General features: G+C 39.3%; 3 protein-coding genes across 5 annotated transcripts; 2 read left to right on the top strand and 1 right to left on the bottom strand.

Annotated features, from left to right (window-relative positions):
• The first annotated feature begins 3,643 nt into the window (after positions 1 to 3,643).
• Positions 3,644 to 4,935, top strand: LOC131679234 (kynurenine formamidase). Of its 2 annotated transcripts, XM_058959909.1 has the most exons (4): positions 3,647 to 3,773; positions 3,853 to 4,016; positions 4,073 to 4,388; positions 4,450 to 4,935. In XM_058959909.1, exons 2-4 carry the CDS (start codon positions 3,866 to 3,868, stop codon positions 4,898 to 4,900), a joined length of 918 nt encoding a protein of 305 aa, XP_058815892.1. In that variant the 5' UTR covers positions 3,647 to 3,773; positions 3,853 to 3,865; the 3' UTR covers positions 4,901 to 4,935. The 2 variants fall into 2 exon arrangements, with proteins under 2 accessions (XP_058815891.1, XP_058815892.1); XM_058959908.1 differs by having other exon boundaries at positions 3,644 to 4,016.
• Positions 4,936 to 12,366: 7,431 nt separating this feature from the next.
• On the top strand, positions 12,367 to 13,893 carry LOC131679005 (probable serine hydrolase). Of its 2 annotated transcripts, none has more exons than XM_058959515.1 (2): positions 12,367 to 12,459; positions 12,510 to 13,893. In XM_058959515.1, exons 1-2 carry the CDS (start codon positions 12,442 to 12,444, stop codon positions 13,437 to 13,439), a joined length of 948 nt encoding a protein of 315 aa, XP_058815498.1. In that variant the 5' UTR covers positions 12,367 to 12,441; the 3' UTR covers positions 13,440 to 13,893. The 2 variants fall into 2 exon arrangements, with proteins under 2 accessions (XP_058815498.1, XP_058815499.1); XM_058959516.1 differs by having other exon boundaries at positions 12,395 to 12,459; positions 12,522 to 13,893.
• Positions 13,894 to 14,071: 178 nt separating this feature from the next.
• Positions 14,072 to 15,532, bottom strand: LOC131679004 (probable serine hydrolase). Its single transcript, XM_058959514.1, has 3 exons — positions 15,303 to 15,532; positions 15,096 to 15,248; positions 14,072 to 15,010 (listed from the first exon to the last, which is right to left on the bottom strand). The coding sequence occupies exons 2-3, from the start codon at positions 15,237 to 15,239 to the stop codon at positions 14,105 to 14,107; spliced, it is 1,050 nt and encodes a 349-aa protein (XP_058815497.1). The 5' UTR covers positions 15,240 to 15,248; positions 15,303 to 15,532; the 3' UTR covers positions 14,072 to 14,104.
• Between the last annotated feature and the right edge of the window lie 534 nt (positions 15,533 to 16,066).

Genomic DNA, 16,066 nt, shown 5'->3' with positions numbered 1-16,066 from the left:
TGACGCAGCTTTCGATTGCGCCTACCAATATGCAATTCGAATATGGTACAAACATTTATGAAAGCATCATGACCGCCTTCTCGTTGTGGCTGATTCGTTAATAGAAGAAAAACAAGGAATACAGATGCGTCGATGACGCCATCTCGTTGTTGCAAATTTGTTTTGTTAAAGTGTCGGCAAGTATTTGACGTGTTTCCAAGTGTTTTGTTCTTTATACGATACTTATTGCAAACAAACACTGACAGCTGCTATCCACTATAGTATTCAGTTACTTTCACCTACCAGTTAGCAAACATAATTGGCTCCACCTACTGGATATCGTTTAGAATCGCTGTGGTAAAATGAAAAATATTTTTTTAGTCAACAAAACCACTTTTTGCGGATTGATTAGTAGCAACAAACTTGTTTGTGGTCTATTAGCAACAAACCACTATCTGAAAAATGAGTTTATACTTTTTTACAACTGATATTCAACCAAATAGGCTAATTTTTTTCGTGGACTTGTTACATATGTTGCTTGGGATATTGTATGGTTTACTTTGATGATTGATTTTTTTAGAAATGCTTCTCTTCCGACATTACCCTATCTCCACTGTTCTCTAACAGATCCTAAAAATTATAACATTCTTGGATAACCCCAAATTCGTAAATGTCTTAAGGTGCCACAAGATTGAAAATTATTTATTATTACGACACGAAAATTAATTTTCTCGTGGCATTTTTTTTTAACCCACCAAATTGTACTGTACACATTTGTGGGCAGAAGAACGTGTCACGAGAAAATTGAAAGTTCATATTAAACGATTTTCAATCATTTGGAATCTTAACATATCTACAAACATGGGGTTAACCACAGTTTTAGAAACTGTTAGAGAACAGTGTTGACCGACCATCTTAGATTCCGAAGCAACTATTCACATTTCAACGGCATGGAAGACTAAACATTTTCCACAGTCAATAAGATTATTTTAACTCAAGAGCATTTTTTTAAAGGGCGTAAAAGTTATACGCGTTACCCCATCATAAAATGTCAATAGTCTAATGTTTATCGTTTTGGAGACGTAAAAGAAACGTTTTCAGTGTATTTGGATCATGGAGAAGCTTTCAATAAAAAAGTTTTCCTAACAAGAACTTAGGTTTTTCCAAAGGCTCAATAAAAAAGTTTTCCTAACAACAATAGGTTTTTCAAAAGTCCCATGAAAGTTCCTGTAACTTTCCCATTGACATTATGGTGATATTGTAAACCCTTTGAAAGCTATGCGATAACAATCAAAATATTATTCAACCATAGGGTCTGATGATTAAACTATATAGTTGAATCATATTTTGGTTGTTTTCATGTAGCTTTCGAACCGTTCACAATATCGCCTAGATATCAAAGGGAAAGTTACAGGAAATTTTGTGGGCCTTTTGAAAAACCTATTGTTGTTGATGGAGAAACGCGAATGACTTATAAAAAGATCGTAATAAAATAAAATAATTGTGTTGTTAAAACAAAACTTAAAATATCTCGAAAACTACTACATTTTGATTTACAATAGCGTTTAGAATCATATTCAAAAAGAAAATTGTATTTTTAAATGCAAATAGTATATATAATGAAAATATGTCAAAAGTTGTTGTTAGGAAAACTTTTTTATTGAAAACTTCTCCATGATTCGAATACAATAGAATTATTAGATTAGCGCCGGTTTGACGCAAATCCCTTAAAACTAAGACACACTATGTGTTTCAATCGAACGACTGATCAAAGGTGATGTACCGTTCGAGCAGAAGTTCTGTTTATGCCGATGAGACACAGTGAAGCCGAAACTTGTCTTGGCTCAGCAGGCCTATTCGAAAGCACTATGCTATATTTCACCCTAAGGAGGAAAATTTGGTAAAAACCAAAATTTCTCACTAGGGTGAAAATTTTGTTGGTAAAAACCAGTCTTTGTACAGGAGGGCACAAATCCTTATTTCATACTATGTTGCGTTTCGGCTTCGCCTCATCAGAAACCGACACTAACTTATTGTCGGAATAGATTAGCGCCGGCTTAACGCAAATCCCTTAAAACTAAAACACACTATGTATTTCAATCGAACGACTGATCAAACGGGGTGAAAATTTTTACCAACAAAATGTTCACTCTAGTGAGAAATTTTGGTTTTTACCAAATTTTCCTCCTTAGGGTGAAATATAGCATAACACTGAAAATGTTTCTTTCACGTCTTTAAAACGAGAAAAATTAGATTATTAACATTTTACACGGATGTGATATGGCTTTTCAGTCGATGATGCGATTGCGTCGATTACTGTGTGATCTTCGCCAAAGATCACACAGTAATCGACGCAATCGCATCATCGACTGAAAAGCCATATCACATCCGTATATTTTTAACAGTCGCTACGCACCTCTACTCCATCAATTAACATTTTACAATGGATAGGATAGGATAGTTTTATTTGTGGGTACTTTAACTTTGTGGTCATTCGTCCTTATTTTATGATGGGGTAACGCTTAACTTATGAAAACGGCATAATCACACGAATTATTTTTGCTAGAGGAAAATTCCAAATATCTCGAAAATTATTGCATTTTGGAAGATTTTTGTTAAATGTACTATGATTTAAAATGATACTCAGAATTATATTCTGTAATAAAAATACAGTTTTGTATGTCAAATAGTACGACATTCAAAAACATGTATAAAGTTATTATTAGAAAAAGTTTTTTACCGATATGTTCTCCATCACGCAATCACATTCAAAATGTTTCTTTTCTCATTATATTTTTATTGACAAAATATAAAAAATGCGAAATAATGCATTTTTTGCAATTTAATTTTTAAACATAAATTTGTTTTTGTGAAAAATTACACATTTTTTCAGTGTATATAATTTTTCGTACAGACGTATTCATTCCCTATAACTCGTTCTCATATAGTTTTGCTGCATAGAATGAAAAAAATTTAAATAACATCTACGCCCTTTTGAAAAATTACTCTTGAATCAAAATATTGCAATTGGCAAAGAAAATCATGGAGCTTCATAAAGCAAATACAATTGCAAAGTTTCATTCGAATCCACGATGGTCATATTTTGCGGTCAGCCGGTTTCTCGGTAAAAAACTGGGATTCGGTAGAACAAAATTAAGTGTGTAAATCTTCAAACTACTAGCGGGATTCTCTATGTTTCAAGGTCTTAATTTGCTCACTGTTGCACTTGCCGTTGGAACTCGCTAACGTCGTCAAGAGCTTTTATTGCGCAACATGGAACCAACGCAATGAAGCAGTACAGTCCAGTGCCGATTTTTACGATATGGTCAACGTTAATAGTCCTGGAATGGTACGTTGAACCAATCACCAAACAAGGCACGTTGTCGACTATTCATTAGGACTAAATACTTTAGAAGATCATACGATACGCATCGCAGGCGACTTCGCGTATAAGCTTCTGCTAACTGAATATGATGTTCCCGGTGCTCTTCATTATCAATTTCTCAAAGTTTAAAATTTATCGAATGTCACTTTCTTAATTTTGTTTAGTTTAGTTTATTAAGACAGAATGTTTTATAGACCCAATAGAGTACAACGGAGCATGAAAAAACACGTTTTCACATCCCGTTTCAATATTATCCCATCAGTCACAGTCACACATGCTGTTCCATTCAATGTAAAACGCCGATAATCTTATAAGGTTTCATCGCTCACGTACATCCGCATGGTAAAATGATAATTCAACAAAAGGTAGTACGCAATACAGTGGAAAGAGCATCTTGGCGTATGTTTGAGTAAATAATCTTCCAAATACCGCTTACCATTAATGATTCGCTGATAGCACTTGAAACAAGTCACATTAAATTAACGTAGTTGTTTTTCGTGAATGTTTGCACATTTTAATTACCATACAATGGATGCGTCAAGAACGAAACAGATCGAGATTTGGGAAAAACAGTACTCCCCCAGCCAATGGAGTAAGCGTTTCCCAACGGCCAGCGAATGCATTGACTATCATCTCAAATTTGTCCGCGACCGTAAGTGTTTCTATGTTCATAACCAAAAATTATCAATTAAAACTCATATTTTTCAGTTAGTGACGAAAATCGCAAGGAATTCCAATGCAACCTGAACGTCGCATACGGTGATATGGAACGCGAAAAATTTGATATCTATGGCCACGACTTGCCGGAAGACGCACCCCTGTTCGTATACATTCACGGGGGCTTCTGGCAAATGTTGAACAAGGAAGAATCCGCGTATTGTGTAAAACCGCTGGTCGAAAGGGGCTTTCGAGTGATCATATTGGACTACGAGCTTTGTCCGGATGTTGCTTTAGAGCAAATTGTCGTACAGATCAAACGTGCTGGCGAGCATATTCTGAATTATGCAGCAGTGAATCGAGTCAAGTGAGTGAATCGTAATAAAATCTAATGAAACAATATCTGATAACAAAATTGTCAATTTTAGACACGTTTGTTTCGCTGGTCATTCGGCTGGAGCACATCTTATAGCAACGATGCTGGATCGCGATTTCGTTGCGACAGTCGGATCGAAGATTCAGCTGATCAAACACTTGTACCTGATATCCGGCGTCTACGGACTAGATGAATTGCGTTTTACACAGGCCGTAAATGCAGACAATTTGCTTGGTTTGGATGATGCTACAACTATAAGTTTATCACCAATGCAAATGTCATATCAGCATCTCTCTAATCTTGGGATCAAATTTCACATCTATGTAGCTGAGCATGACAGTAGTGTTTTCAAGCAGATGTCAATCGATTTGAACAAACATCTGGACAGATATGGGATAACGAGTGATCTACATATTCTTCCTGGGCTGGATCACTTTGATATTGTTGAAAAGCTGTCGGAAAAGAATTTTGTTATAACTAGTCAAATACTGGAAAATGTATAGAAACAATACCATGAGATAAATATTGACTAACAATATCATTGTTGTTACTTATTAAGGATATTTATTGCTCGTCAGGATTTGCCTTCGTATGCACAGAAACGATCCTGGAAAATTATTTGGAAAGACCGTCCTGGAAATATTAATTATTGTGGCACACAAAGTATGAAATACAATCATTACAGCGATCAGACTTATTTGTAGAGTTCTACATAATGTAGATAACGAGATTTATTTACTCTCGTTGCTGTTTCGAATCGAAATATGTCCTACTTACGACCATCGTTTATTCGTATTATCGGCTTATTTTCAAATTTTCCAAGGATCAAAATCGTCACCCATACAAACTTGCCGTTTCACATACAAAACATACATATACAAAACAACATATTATGCGGTGAAATCGTTGGGTGGTCTCATATTCCCAACCAACAGGGTTGTTACGGAAAGCGACAAAATAAACACGCGCCAAATCCGCACGAGATCTGGCGCGATTCTAAAATCGAAAAAAAAATATCATCTGCAAAAATTACCATGAGATTTATTATAAATGGTTTCCTCCTTATGTATCACCTCTCTGAAATTTTTGTATTCGATTTTTTAGTGCATTGATTCTTGAGATATCGTGGCAACTGCTAAGAAACTTTCCAAACGAATAATATTCCGTAATAAGCGAGTTTAAAGCTCGATACAGCAAAGTGACGGTCCCACATATCAAACAAGGTGTGCCGCCTATGAGTTTTCTGAAGATTGAAGGTTGTGAACTGCTATACCGTAAGTTGCAGTATTCCCATATTGATGCAATTGTGAGAAAATGCATTCAAATTATAGGCGAACGGTGTCAAAATAAAATATAGACATTGATTAAGGCACATTACTTTTTTATAATGACATGTGTTGATAAGACCAGTGGGTTATCACCTGAGAATAGTGGCGTTGATAAGACCAGTGGGCTATCAGCTAAGAATAGTGGTGTGAATTCCGGACACGCACCGAGAGTGACAAGAAGAACTGTCACTACCGCCGAAGCGGGAAAAGTTAAATAGCGTGCTCACCATATAACAAAGCAGTTCTAGTAGCAGTTAATAGTTTGCTCGAACTTATAATTTGCCACGATCGAATAGTTACATTCTAGGATTAAATTTATTGAGTGTAGGTGACTGATCGTCAAATACCAATGGAATAAAATAATATATTTATTCTCCCTATTAGAATTGTTGCAATCTCACAATTGGATTGGTGGTTTAAACATTAAAACACTAATAAGTAAGCCTGTCGATAATGTACATTTATATTTACCCTACTGAGTTAAATATTACAGTTTTGAAGCTGCGAAGTCAACTGCTATCAAAATAGCGTTTTCCTCTCGTCGCAACGAACCGGCTCCAACAACATGGCTCAATGCGTTAACACAATTATTTAAATTATTACAACAAGTAAAACTGAAAAATACTAAAAATGTCTTACTGCAGGATCTTGTAGATGCAGTTTACTGCTGCGTGTTGAGGTCCTCTTCCTTGGCGGTGAAGCATTAGTTGCATTATCCGTCGTAACTTGGGGGCCATTCGGTTTGCCTTCTCTCGCGTTATCGTTTTCGTCCATGTCGTCTCGGTACTGCTTTCTTGCTGTGCACGGTCAGTGGCTTCTGTTTGTTTCTTGTTCCTACGAGTTGCTGTTGTAGATCCGTCTTCATCTGCCACTTCCGTGAGATTTTTCTCGTTTTCCAAAAATATTCGGCCTGCAACGTCGAATTTATTCAACATAACGATTTCATACTTCTTTGATAATTTGTAATGTTGCGAAGAAGTTTTCATGATGATGTTTTCAGTATATCTTCTAGTTGTAGTATAGCGAGTATTTGAGTTGAATTGTGCAGTACCGTCGTGTGGAACTTCTTTTAACATTTCCAATTTTGACGAAATTTAACTCCTTTAATAATCGATTAATTTTGATCATTTATGTAAAATATGAGCCGAATTCATTCACGAATAAATATTCAGCACATTCAGCGATTGAAATATTCAATTAGTGCTGCCTTGCACTAGAGTTCTATAATTCAATACACTCGATTCCATTACCCTTAACCAGTTGTTTTTTTATTCAACTCGTTTATTTGATAAGGCACGTTTGCGTTAGCTTAAAGGTGACTATTTTTTGTTTTACATTTTAAATTACTTAAAACTAGGGAATTCATATTAATTTTTTTAATGAAACTATTTTATAGCTATCTTATACATATTCACATATTATACATATTCACAAGGGGGTAATTTAATTTTCGTAAGATTAGGGAGGTCATTTAGTTTTTATGGCAATATGGTTTAACATTTTAAGCAGGGATATTATTGGAGCAAATAATTTTTAACTAAGGGGGTCAATTTTACAACTATCTTGAAAGTAGGGATAACTAAAGGGCGTGATTGAATTTTGTAAAGATTCGGGGAGATTAATTAGAGTTAGTTTTATGTGATAGTAGAGTTGGGCATTTTCATTGGGGGGGGGGGGTAATACTTCTGGTTATAAGTGTCAGGGGAGGGAGGGTGGACAAAGATGACAAGTGGGAGAAAATTATAAACTTTCAGTTTCAGGCATCGGGAGATCAACGACATAGATTACAGACTCGGGTGGCCTTCATCAGGAAGAATCATGTACTGGAACGCTGGGTGGTCCTCCTCAAGACGGAAGAGGTTTAGATTTCGTGGTACGGCTCAGATGTGGATTGGCAACACTGTTTGTTGGCTCATTCGACAGAGATGTTTTGTGTCGCCTTGGAGTCGCATCAAACCTTCGTGGGTGTATGGTACAGGTGGAAGCGTTTCTGAGAATGATAGGAAATAAGAAGGGGCAGTTAAATTTGTATATTGATGGTTTTTAAGAAGGTGTAAAGTGTCAGCACATCTCGAACCGGGACGTTGGTTGGTCTTCTTCGGGCCCGCAGGGTATCCAATAGTCGAGACCTGGCGGAACTGTACTCGGTGCACGCTCAGATAATGTACTCGATGTCGTGATAGCCGTCGCCACAAGTGCAGGTACATGAGTCCAATACGCCGAAGATGTGCATCCAGCGTGTAATGGTTCGCCATAAGTCGGGACATCACACGAATGAAGTCCCGACCCACATCCATCCCCTTGAACCAAGGTTTCGTCGACACCTTGGGGACTATCGAATGTAGCCACCTTCCTAGCTCCCCATTGCTCTACGAGTTTTGCCAACTTTTGAGCGTTCTCTGATGACCAATACTGAAAAATTCGCTGAAGCAAATTGGTCTTTCATAAACGTTACCTTCTAGGGCACCCACCTTAGCTAAGGAGTCCGACTTCGCATTGCCCGGATTGGAGCAATGCGAAGGGACGCACAGTAAGGTAATCTGGAAAGATTTGTCAGATAAAGCACGCAGTAGCTCCTGTATTTTCCCCAAAAAATACGAGGAGTGCTTTCCATGTTTCATCGAACGAATAGCGTCAATGGAACTGAGGCTATCCAAAACGATGAAGTAATGGTCTGCGGGTAATGTTACAATGACTCCTAAGGTATACTGAATGGCAGCTAGTTCTGCGGCGTAAACTGAAGCAGGGTCACTGAGTTTGTAGGAGGCGGTGAAATTTTGATTGAAAATATTGAAATTGAACTACTTGTGGGCGTATGTAGCGGAATTCCACAGATCTCGTCTTTCATGGATGTGTCGAAGAAAACAGTAGATTCAGAAGTATTTATGAAATGCACACGGTTGGGATTGTAAGAAGAAGGAATAATATTCTGCGCCATGTAGTCAAAGTACAGGGACATGAAATGGGTCTGAGAATTGAGCTCAACAAGCCTTTCGAAACTTTCAATCACCACCGGGTTAGCTTGATGCTGGAAAGGATGGAATGGCAGCCGTTTCGTTTTTCCAGATAGTCCAGAACGGAACTATCAGCTCCTCTCTTGTCAGCCGCAGTGTAAGACTCGTGTGTACTTTCATTGAACTTTGGGTATGCGATTAACAAAAAAAGTTTATTTGTCTGGCTCTAGAGACATCCTATGCTGGATAAACTCGCATCGTCGGCGGGATGGCGTTCGTACCGAGCAAGCTAAATGTTGCTGACGACGCTACGAAGTCTGTCGATAGCAGATGGTTCAATGGATTGCATTTCCCCTGGTCAACCGAGGACAAGTAGCCGCAGCTCACAATCAAGACCGCAGCCAGCGATATAGGACTTGAGGACTCAACACGTTCTCCCAGAACCAATCATTCACGTCGAAGACTACTCCAGTTGAGTACGGCCTAGGAGAGTGGTCATGTGGATGCTACGATTAATAGCAAAAAAAACTCTAAAAAAGCTGGCTAACTACACTTGACCGAAACATACCTGATTCGTGACGCATAGCAAGAATGTTTTTCTAATGAAATCCACATTTTACGAAATACACCAAAAAAGTTTGAAGAACTTGTAACACCTCTTCCAAAATCTAGTCCACTGTATAAGCAAATGCCGTGTCTGGATGAAAGCGGCATAGTCCGGATGAGAATGCGTATTGATGCCTATATCTCGCTATCGCAATAAATACCACCGTCAAAACCACGAAACAGTAATAAACAAACTACGTCGGATATAACACATTGGGCACTCACGTTCGTGTTTCAGTAAGGGATCATCCATAAATGACGTAGCATTATATGGGGGAGGGGGAGTTTTGTATTTTGTGATGATGTGTGACGACAGGGGGTAGGGGGTCATGTCATGCTACGTAGCTGTTTTAAAGGGGAATAACTAACATCGTTATTTATTTTTTAATTTGACGGGGACAAGGGGGGGGGGAGAACTACCGTCAAGCTACGTAATTACCAGGGGGTATTTAGAGGTTTGTGGCGAAATGCTACGATGGGGGAGGGGGGGTGTTAAAAATCATTAAAAAATGCTACGTCATTTATGGATCGTCCCTAAAGTGCATAGAGATTACGAAATATGCAAGATTGCAAACTTAGTACCGAGCCCTTCAATCATGGCTGATCTGCCTACTGGTCGACTAACGGCTTTTGAACGCAAACTGGACTCGATTAATTCGTTCCCATCCTAGTGGCAGTCGGTAGAAGAATCGAGAAGGGGGGAGGGGGAATTTTAGCAACTTAAATATCGAAACAGTGCATTCGTTGACTATTAGACAATCCGAATTTTTGGGGGTGGGCGTAGCGTAGTTGGTAAATCGATTGCCTGTACGCTGCGCACCTGGGTTCAAGTCCCGACCTCGCACATTGTGTTAGAAATTTTTCATAAGAGATTTTTCTAACCCGAAGAGGCGAATGACCTTAAGGTTAAAACCTCTATAATTGAAATAAAAAAATCCGAATTTTCGTTGGTTGACGTGGTCAACCTCATAAGTTCTACAGCGACCGTGAAACCATCTTCAGAACGAGACCTAGAAAGACTCGGCGAAGTGGTCGATCACGATGAGATCGCAAAGGAGTTCACTTATTCCGTAGACGAATTGACGTTTAATTCTCCGCTAGCTCCTCCTATGGAAAGTAACTGGGAACGGTTAATACAAACCGATAAAAACGACCTGTGGTTTGCTCAATCAAGACTCCGTCCGGCGAAGTCCTTCGCAATCGGTCGACCGAAATCGCGTATTCCTGCCTGCTTACGCACGTTCCGGCCCTAGTAACAATTGAGGTTTTATGGTAGTTTTATAGCCACTCATAAAACTTAGATTGCACTTGTAGCATGCTATAAAACCTCTATTGTTTCTTGGGGGTAGACGATGACTCTGCTCCGGCACTAACTCCGAACCATTTTCTGCTTGGTTCATCCAACGGTACGAAGCCAGTGGTGACCGCTGAAAATACTTGGATAGCTTTAAAGCAGAACTATTGCACTTCGCAGATTTTGACAAACATGTTCTGAACACGGTTGGTGATTATTTGGCAAAAATCACACGTGTGACAAAATGGTTCATGCCAGTTAAACCCATCGTTGGAGATACAGTACTTATCGTCAACCCAAAGATGTTCCGGAACTGTTAGCCAAAGGTCATCAGCACTACCAGAGACGGTCCGGTGTGGCCCACCACTCGTTCTTACAGTATCTATGAACACCCAGCATCAAATTGGCTGTACTGGATGTTCAGCATGAGTCTAGCAGTAAGCCAACCGTACCCTAAGGGGAGTGTTGCCTACTCCATTAGGTCAGCACGCCTACCTTTTTCATCACCAACTTGGATGCCGACGGTAAGAATGGGAACCCTGCGAAAGGGCAGCATGGAGTAACAGTCTTGGCTAAGTCATTTGTCGTCGAATACCAAAGCGGATATCGAGGAGGTCGATCAACGACGAACCCTGTGACAAATACTGGATAAATTTCTTGGACACAACTCGAGGATTCAACGTCTTTTTTGAAGATTTCAAGGCAGCGTACGATTCAATGAAACGAAATGAACTGTGGAAGATAATGCCTAACATGCATTTCCGACATCGACTGATCAAGCTGATTTGTTTGAGTTAAACATGTCAGAACTATCAGAGAAACATTCGAATCTCTTTCGAAGTTAGATGGATTTATCCAGGGCAATACAATTTCTAGCTTGTTGTTCAACAGCACTTGAATGTACGATACGAAGATCTCATGTGCAAAGGAACGGAACCGTCGTCATGAGATCTCATATTCTCATATTTGTATATACGTCGTAAAACAATTTTCTCCAACGATACCCTGTTGTAGGATAACATTATACAACTAACCGAAACAAGTTACCATCGGAAAGTTGATTGGTAACCTGTCTCCGTTCACGGGGGACATACTTCTATAACTGAAGCAAGATAATTGAAAATTAAACTCTCGTACCTTTCCAAATAATATTCCGTTGACATCATAAGAAACATTGATTAAACTCGTAAGATCTGTTCCACTGGCAATTAAAATAATGAATTGAAAATTATCGTTACCGTGAGAACATTTCACATGCAATCAAATCGTATTGAGATCGGACCTCCTACATTATAACCACAAAGAACAAACATCTATATATAAATATCGTTTTTTTGAAAAGCTATGTGTACCGATCACAAATATAATTTAAAGTCGCGCGCAAGGCCCGTAAGGCAATGGCTGGGTGTCTGTTAGCTGATCGAGGTGGCTCTTTCAAAAAGATTGTTAAATTTGTTATACGCATCGAAAACTTAACTTTGTCGCCAAATCTCTGTTAGCCCTATAACATCCAGCACAGGAACCAAATTTATACTATCATCGCAATTTGTCGTTTGTTTTTATTGTGCTTACTGCTACTAACTAAGGGTCAAGGTATCTAAACATTATAAACCCAACAAAGTAAGGCTAAATAACGCAAGCGTAGTCAATTATCTTGTTATAGCACGATATCAAGAAAATGAACATAAAATCGGCATATACTATGAGCGTAGTTGTCGTCTCGTTAACATCCGATGGGCTATCATCGTTATTAAATCGCCATGCACAATCAAACGCATGTGGGTATAGTTTGGAGACAGCACAGCAGTTGAGTCTTCAAGCTCAAGGAAGAATAACTACTTAGTAGCTGAAATCTCTAAACAATGACCCAACAGAATGTAGTAAGCCAAAACAATCAATTTCAATATATTCCAAATCAACTGAACATCAGATCCATTCCCAGGAGTGCCGGCCAATAGAAATACCAGTTCCTTTTGGGACTATCAGCGGGAAATGGTATGGTTCGAGCAACATACGACCACTTCTATTCATTCATGGATACAGCGATAACAGTGGTACATTCGATCGTCTGATCCCGTTACTCCCAACCCAGTACAGCTATCTGGCAGTCGACCTTCCTGGCCATGGATTATCTTCGCGACTTCCCCACGGAATGATGTATCACTTGACCGATACAAGCCTGGTTATTTTGTGGATCATGAAGGCGTACAAATGGTCCAAAGTGTCTCTGGTGGGACATTCTTTAGGTGCAATCATGTGCTATATGTTCATCGGTATGAATCCCGAGAAGGTGGATCTTTTTATTGCCATCGACGCCTTGCAACCGTCGTATCCTGGTAATATTCTCGAGCAACAAGCTTACTACATGCAACGGGCTATGGAAGTCGACGAGGCGAGCATAAGAAAAGATCTTCCAACAGTCTATCCCTATGAAGTTTTGCTGGAGAAGATACACGATGGACCAAGCAGCTCAATCCCCAGGGACATTTGTCATCACTTGCTCTCGAGGAATATCACTGAATCGAGGATTTTTCCTAGTAGATATTGTTTTCGCCACGACAATAGAACTAAATATCCGATAATTTTGGAGTGGTCGAAGGAAACCAATGTACAAACGGCACAGACGGCAAAATTTCCCACGTTGGTTATCAAAGCGAGCGACTCGATCCATTACGGAGACGAGGAAGAATTTGCACGGCTAATAGAAATAATGAAACGCAATCATCCAAACACGAAGCTGGTAGGCGTGAAGGGATGCCATTACGTGCATCTGATCAACCCTGAGCGAGTAGCTAGTGCTATCATAGAATTTTTAGACGGGTTTGGATATTTAGAAGATGCTACCCAAAGTAAGTTGTGACTCTGGAGATATCATTGTTTGTTAAAATAGATAATGATCCTAGATTTATGCAATATTTACTTACATTGTTGCAATTTCATCTCTTCTGGAAATGGTTGACAAATATAGCTTGTCCTTTCATCAATAATATTTCAATCTGTTTAAAGTGTTAACGTATTTATAAGAATGGCCGACTTAAATCGCTTCATGTAATAAATTAATTCAAAATTAACATAGAAAAACGATTAAAAACGGTGTCATGAGGATTCTTTTCATAACAATTTGTGATCTTTTAATGAAACAACAAAAATTCCCTACTTGAGTAGCTTCAGTAAAAAAAAGATGCGAGTTAGGTAACTGAAAAATATGGGTGACGGGCAGATTTTTAGACGAATAAATTGAAAATTTCCGGTTTGCTAGACACTAGACAATCGAAAACCTTCCTAAATTATTCTCTAAAGACCGTTTTAGCTGATCGGGGGCCCTATTCTCACAGTCACGTCGCCTAGTGACTATAGAAGTAAATGCTTTTCTAGCCACTAGGTGACGTGACTGTGAGAATAGGGTCCCGGACTGTGAGAATAGGGCGGTCGCTTTACTCCCAAATACGCCTAGCTTCCGAAATTTAAATAAAAAAATGAAAAATAAAAATATATACACAGTCAAACCAGCAGAACGAACGTCGTTTATATTTCCTGCTTCTGCCAGTGTTTGCACAAGAATTTCGTTATCATCGGGACAATCTTCTGCGGTTCGGTCAGGTGCAGGTGATGTGTACTATCCACAAACTCCAGCTCGAACAATGGATTAACCTCTTTCACAACCTTGACGTACTCCTCAAAGTACTTCTTATCCTCGTAGTACGGCGAGTGTAGCGCTTTGATGAACATGTAAGGCATAGTCATTCTTTTGGCCAGCTCTAAATTAACATCCTGCCCCCAACCAACACCGACGCTGTGCTTGAGTCGGCTGTCACGGGCAAAGTAGTACTTATCCGGGTTTTTCGATGATTTTTTTATGTTTCGCTCTAGCAGATAGGGCGCTGCTTCCTTAGTTACTGATTTGTTCGTTGCTTGGTGAAGTCGTTCTACGAGCTCGTCATAATTATATGACGGTGGTTCCTGCTTCTCTCGATTTCGAATGTCAGCAATAAGCATCTCGGGTATTTTTTTGTTCAGTCGCTCTGCCAGTTTTGCAGGGTTACCTATGTGCGGTTTTAGAGCATCTATACCAATATACAAATCAACCTTATCGGGAAATATCGACGAGAAAACCATGCCAATTATTGAGCCCATGGAGTGCCCTAACAATGAGATTTTATTCCAGTTGTACTCCTTCATGATGAGTGTCAGCAGATAAACGCTGTCATGCGTATGGTATGACATTCCGTCGGGGATACGAGATGACAAACCATGTCCCGGGAAGTCGATCGCCAAAAAGCTTATGTGATGTGGCAGTAGTGGTATCAGAGTATCAAATGTCCCTGCGTTGTCTTGCCATCCATGCAGGGATATGATTGGTCGAACGTCCTTTGGTCCCCACCATTTTCCAGCGATTTCACCATACGGAACCGGGATTTTAACTTCCTCGACCTTACGCAAAAATGAATCAATGTTTAAAACGTGGACTTTGGACATTACACTGAGCGAGCATTACTCAGCAATATCTATAGCTTACCTCTCGTTTTACTACGTAACGTGCGGCGGTCTGCTCATGACTATGAACACATCGATGATTGTTCACAGATGTTGCAATATTGGGTCGTCCAATTGGGTGCTTTAGAAGGCAGGTTTGTCTAATTAACGATGTTAGTTTAGACATGGGTGTGATCTATGAATTATTCTAATTAAATTCTGTTTAAGAAAATCATCTCGCTAGATATACCTGTGCGTTTTTAACAAGGGTGTTCCCGAAAGTAATCAAATTAAACTCTTATCAGGAAGCAACGATAAGAGCTTGATTAAAACGTTTCCGTAAACTTATTCGTTCAAAGCTTAAACAATCACATAACAATTGGTTACCAAAAATCCAAAATCTAAGCAGGATTCACCCTTGAATCTTCACCGAACTACACTAGTACCGTACTTGTGCAAATGGAATAGTAAAAAGAAATTCATTCACACCTGACAGCTGACTTTCGTTGGTATGGTAGCTAGCAGAGAACCTTCCAACATCTCAGTAGGCACGCGATGGCCACAAGAGAGCGGTTATCATGGAGCAATGTGTTGGTGAGTTGATCATTGCGTGTGCCGTAGTGACGGCTGATACCAAAGCAATACATTGGCCATCCTTCACGCGCTTCTCTAGAAAACATGTGTCTTTTAAGCTCTGTACGGAAAGCAGTGTCACCGGTACGTAGTGCCGGCAAAATTATTCAAAGAATGTGCTAATAAGAACATCTCTTTGTTTCGGATAACTCTAGTAGTATTTTATGCCAAAAGTTCAGTGGCAAACGTTGAATTGACTGAGTTGTTGGCAAGTAAGCAAGTTTAGGCTCTCATCATATCTTAATCATCGAAACCCGACGTCGTTGACGAATCATTCTGAGCAGTTCTTTATCGTCCGCTTGAGTGGGTGTTTTTGCGTGATCGCAAAATGAAGAGCAAAAAATTATGCGGCTGTAACAATCATTCGTAAAATGAACATAA

The sequence above is a fragment of the Topomyia yanbarensis genome, chromosome 2 (assembly GCF_030247195.1).
Source record: "Topomyia yanbarensis strain Yona2022 chromosome 2, ASM3024719v1, whole genome shotgun sequence".
In the NCBI taxonomy this organism is placed as follows: Eukaryota; Metazoa; Arthropoda; class Insecta; order Diptera; family Culicidae; genus Topomyia; species Topomyia yanbarensis.
The sequence above is the reverse complement of the archived record's forward strand: the minus strand, read 5'-3'. Positions and strand labels throughout refer to the sequence as shown.

Coding starts and splice junctions, on each gene's coding strand:
- LOC131679234 (XM_058959908.1), top strand. CDS start 3,866: ATGTTTGCACATTTTAATTACCATACAATGGATGCGTCAAGAACGAAA. Junction 4,017..4,072: donor TCTCAAATTTGTCCGCGACC/GTAAGTGTTTCT, acceptor CATATTTTTCAG/TTAGTGACGAAAATCGCAAG. Junction 4,389..4,449: donor GCAGCAGTGAATCGAGTCAA/GTGAGTGAATCG, acceptor TGTCAATTTTAG/ACACGTTTGTTTCGCTGGTC.
- LOC131679004 (XM_058959514.1), bottom strand. CDS start 15,239: ATGTCTAAACTAACATCGTTAATTAGACAAACCTGCCTTCTAAAGCAC. Junction 15,011..15,095: donor GTTACGTAGTAAAACGAGAG/GTAAGCTATAGA, acceptor TTTTTGCGTAAG/GTCGAGGAAGTTAAAATCCC.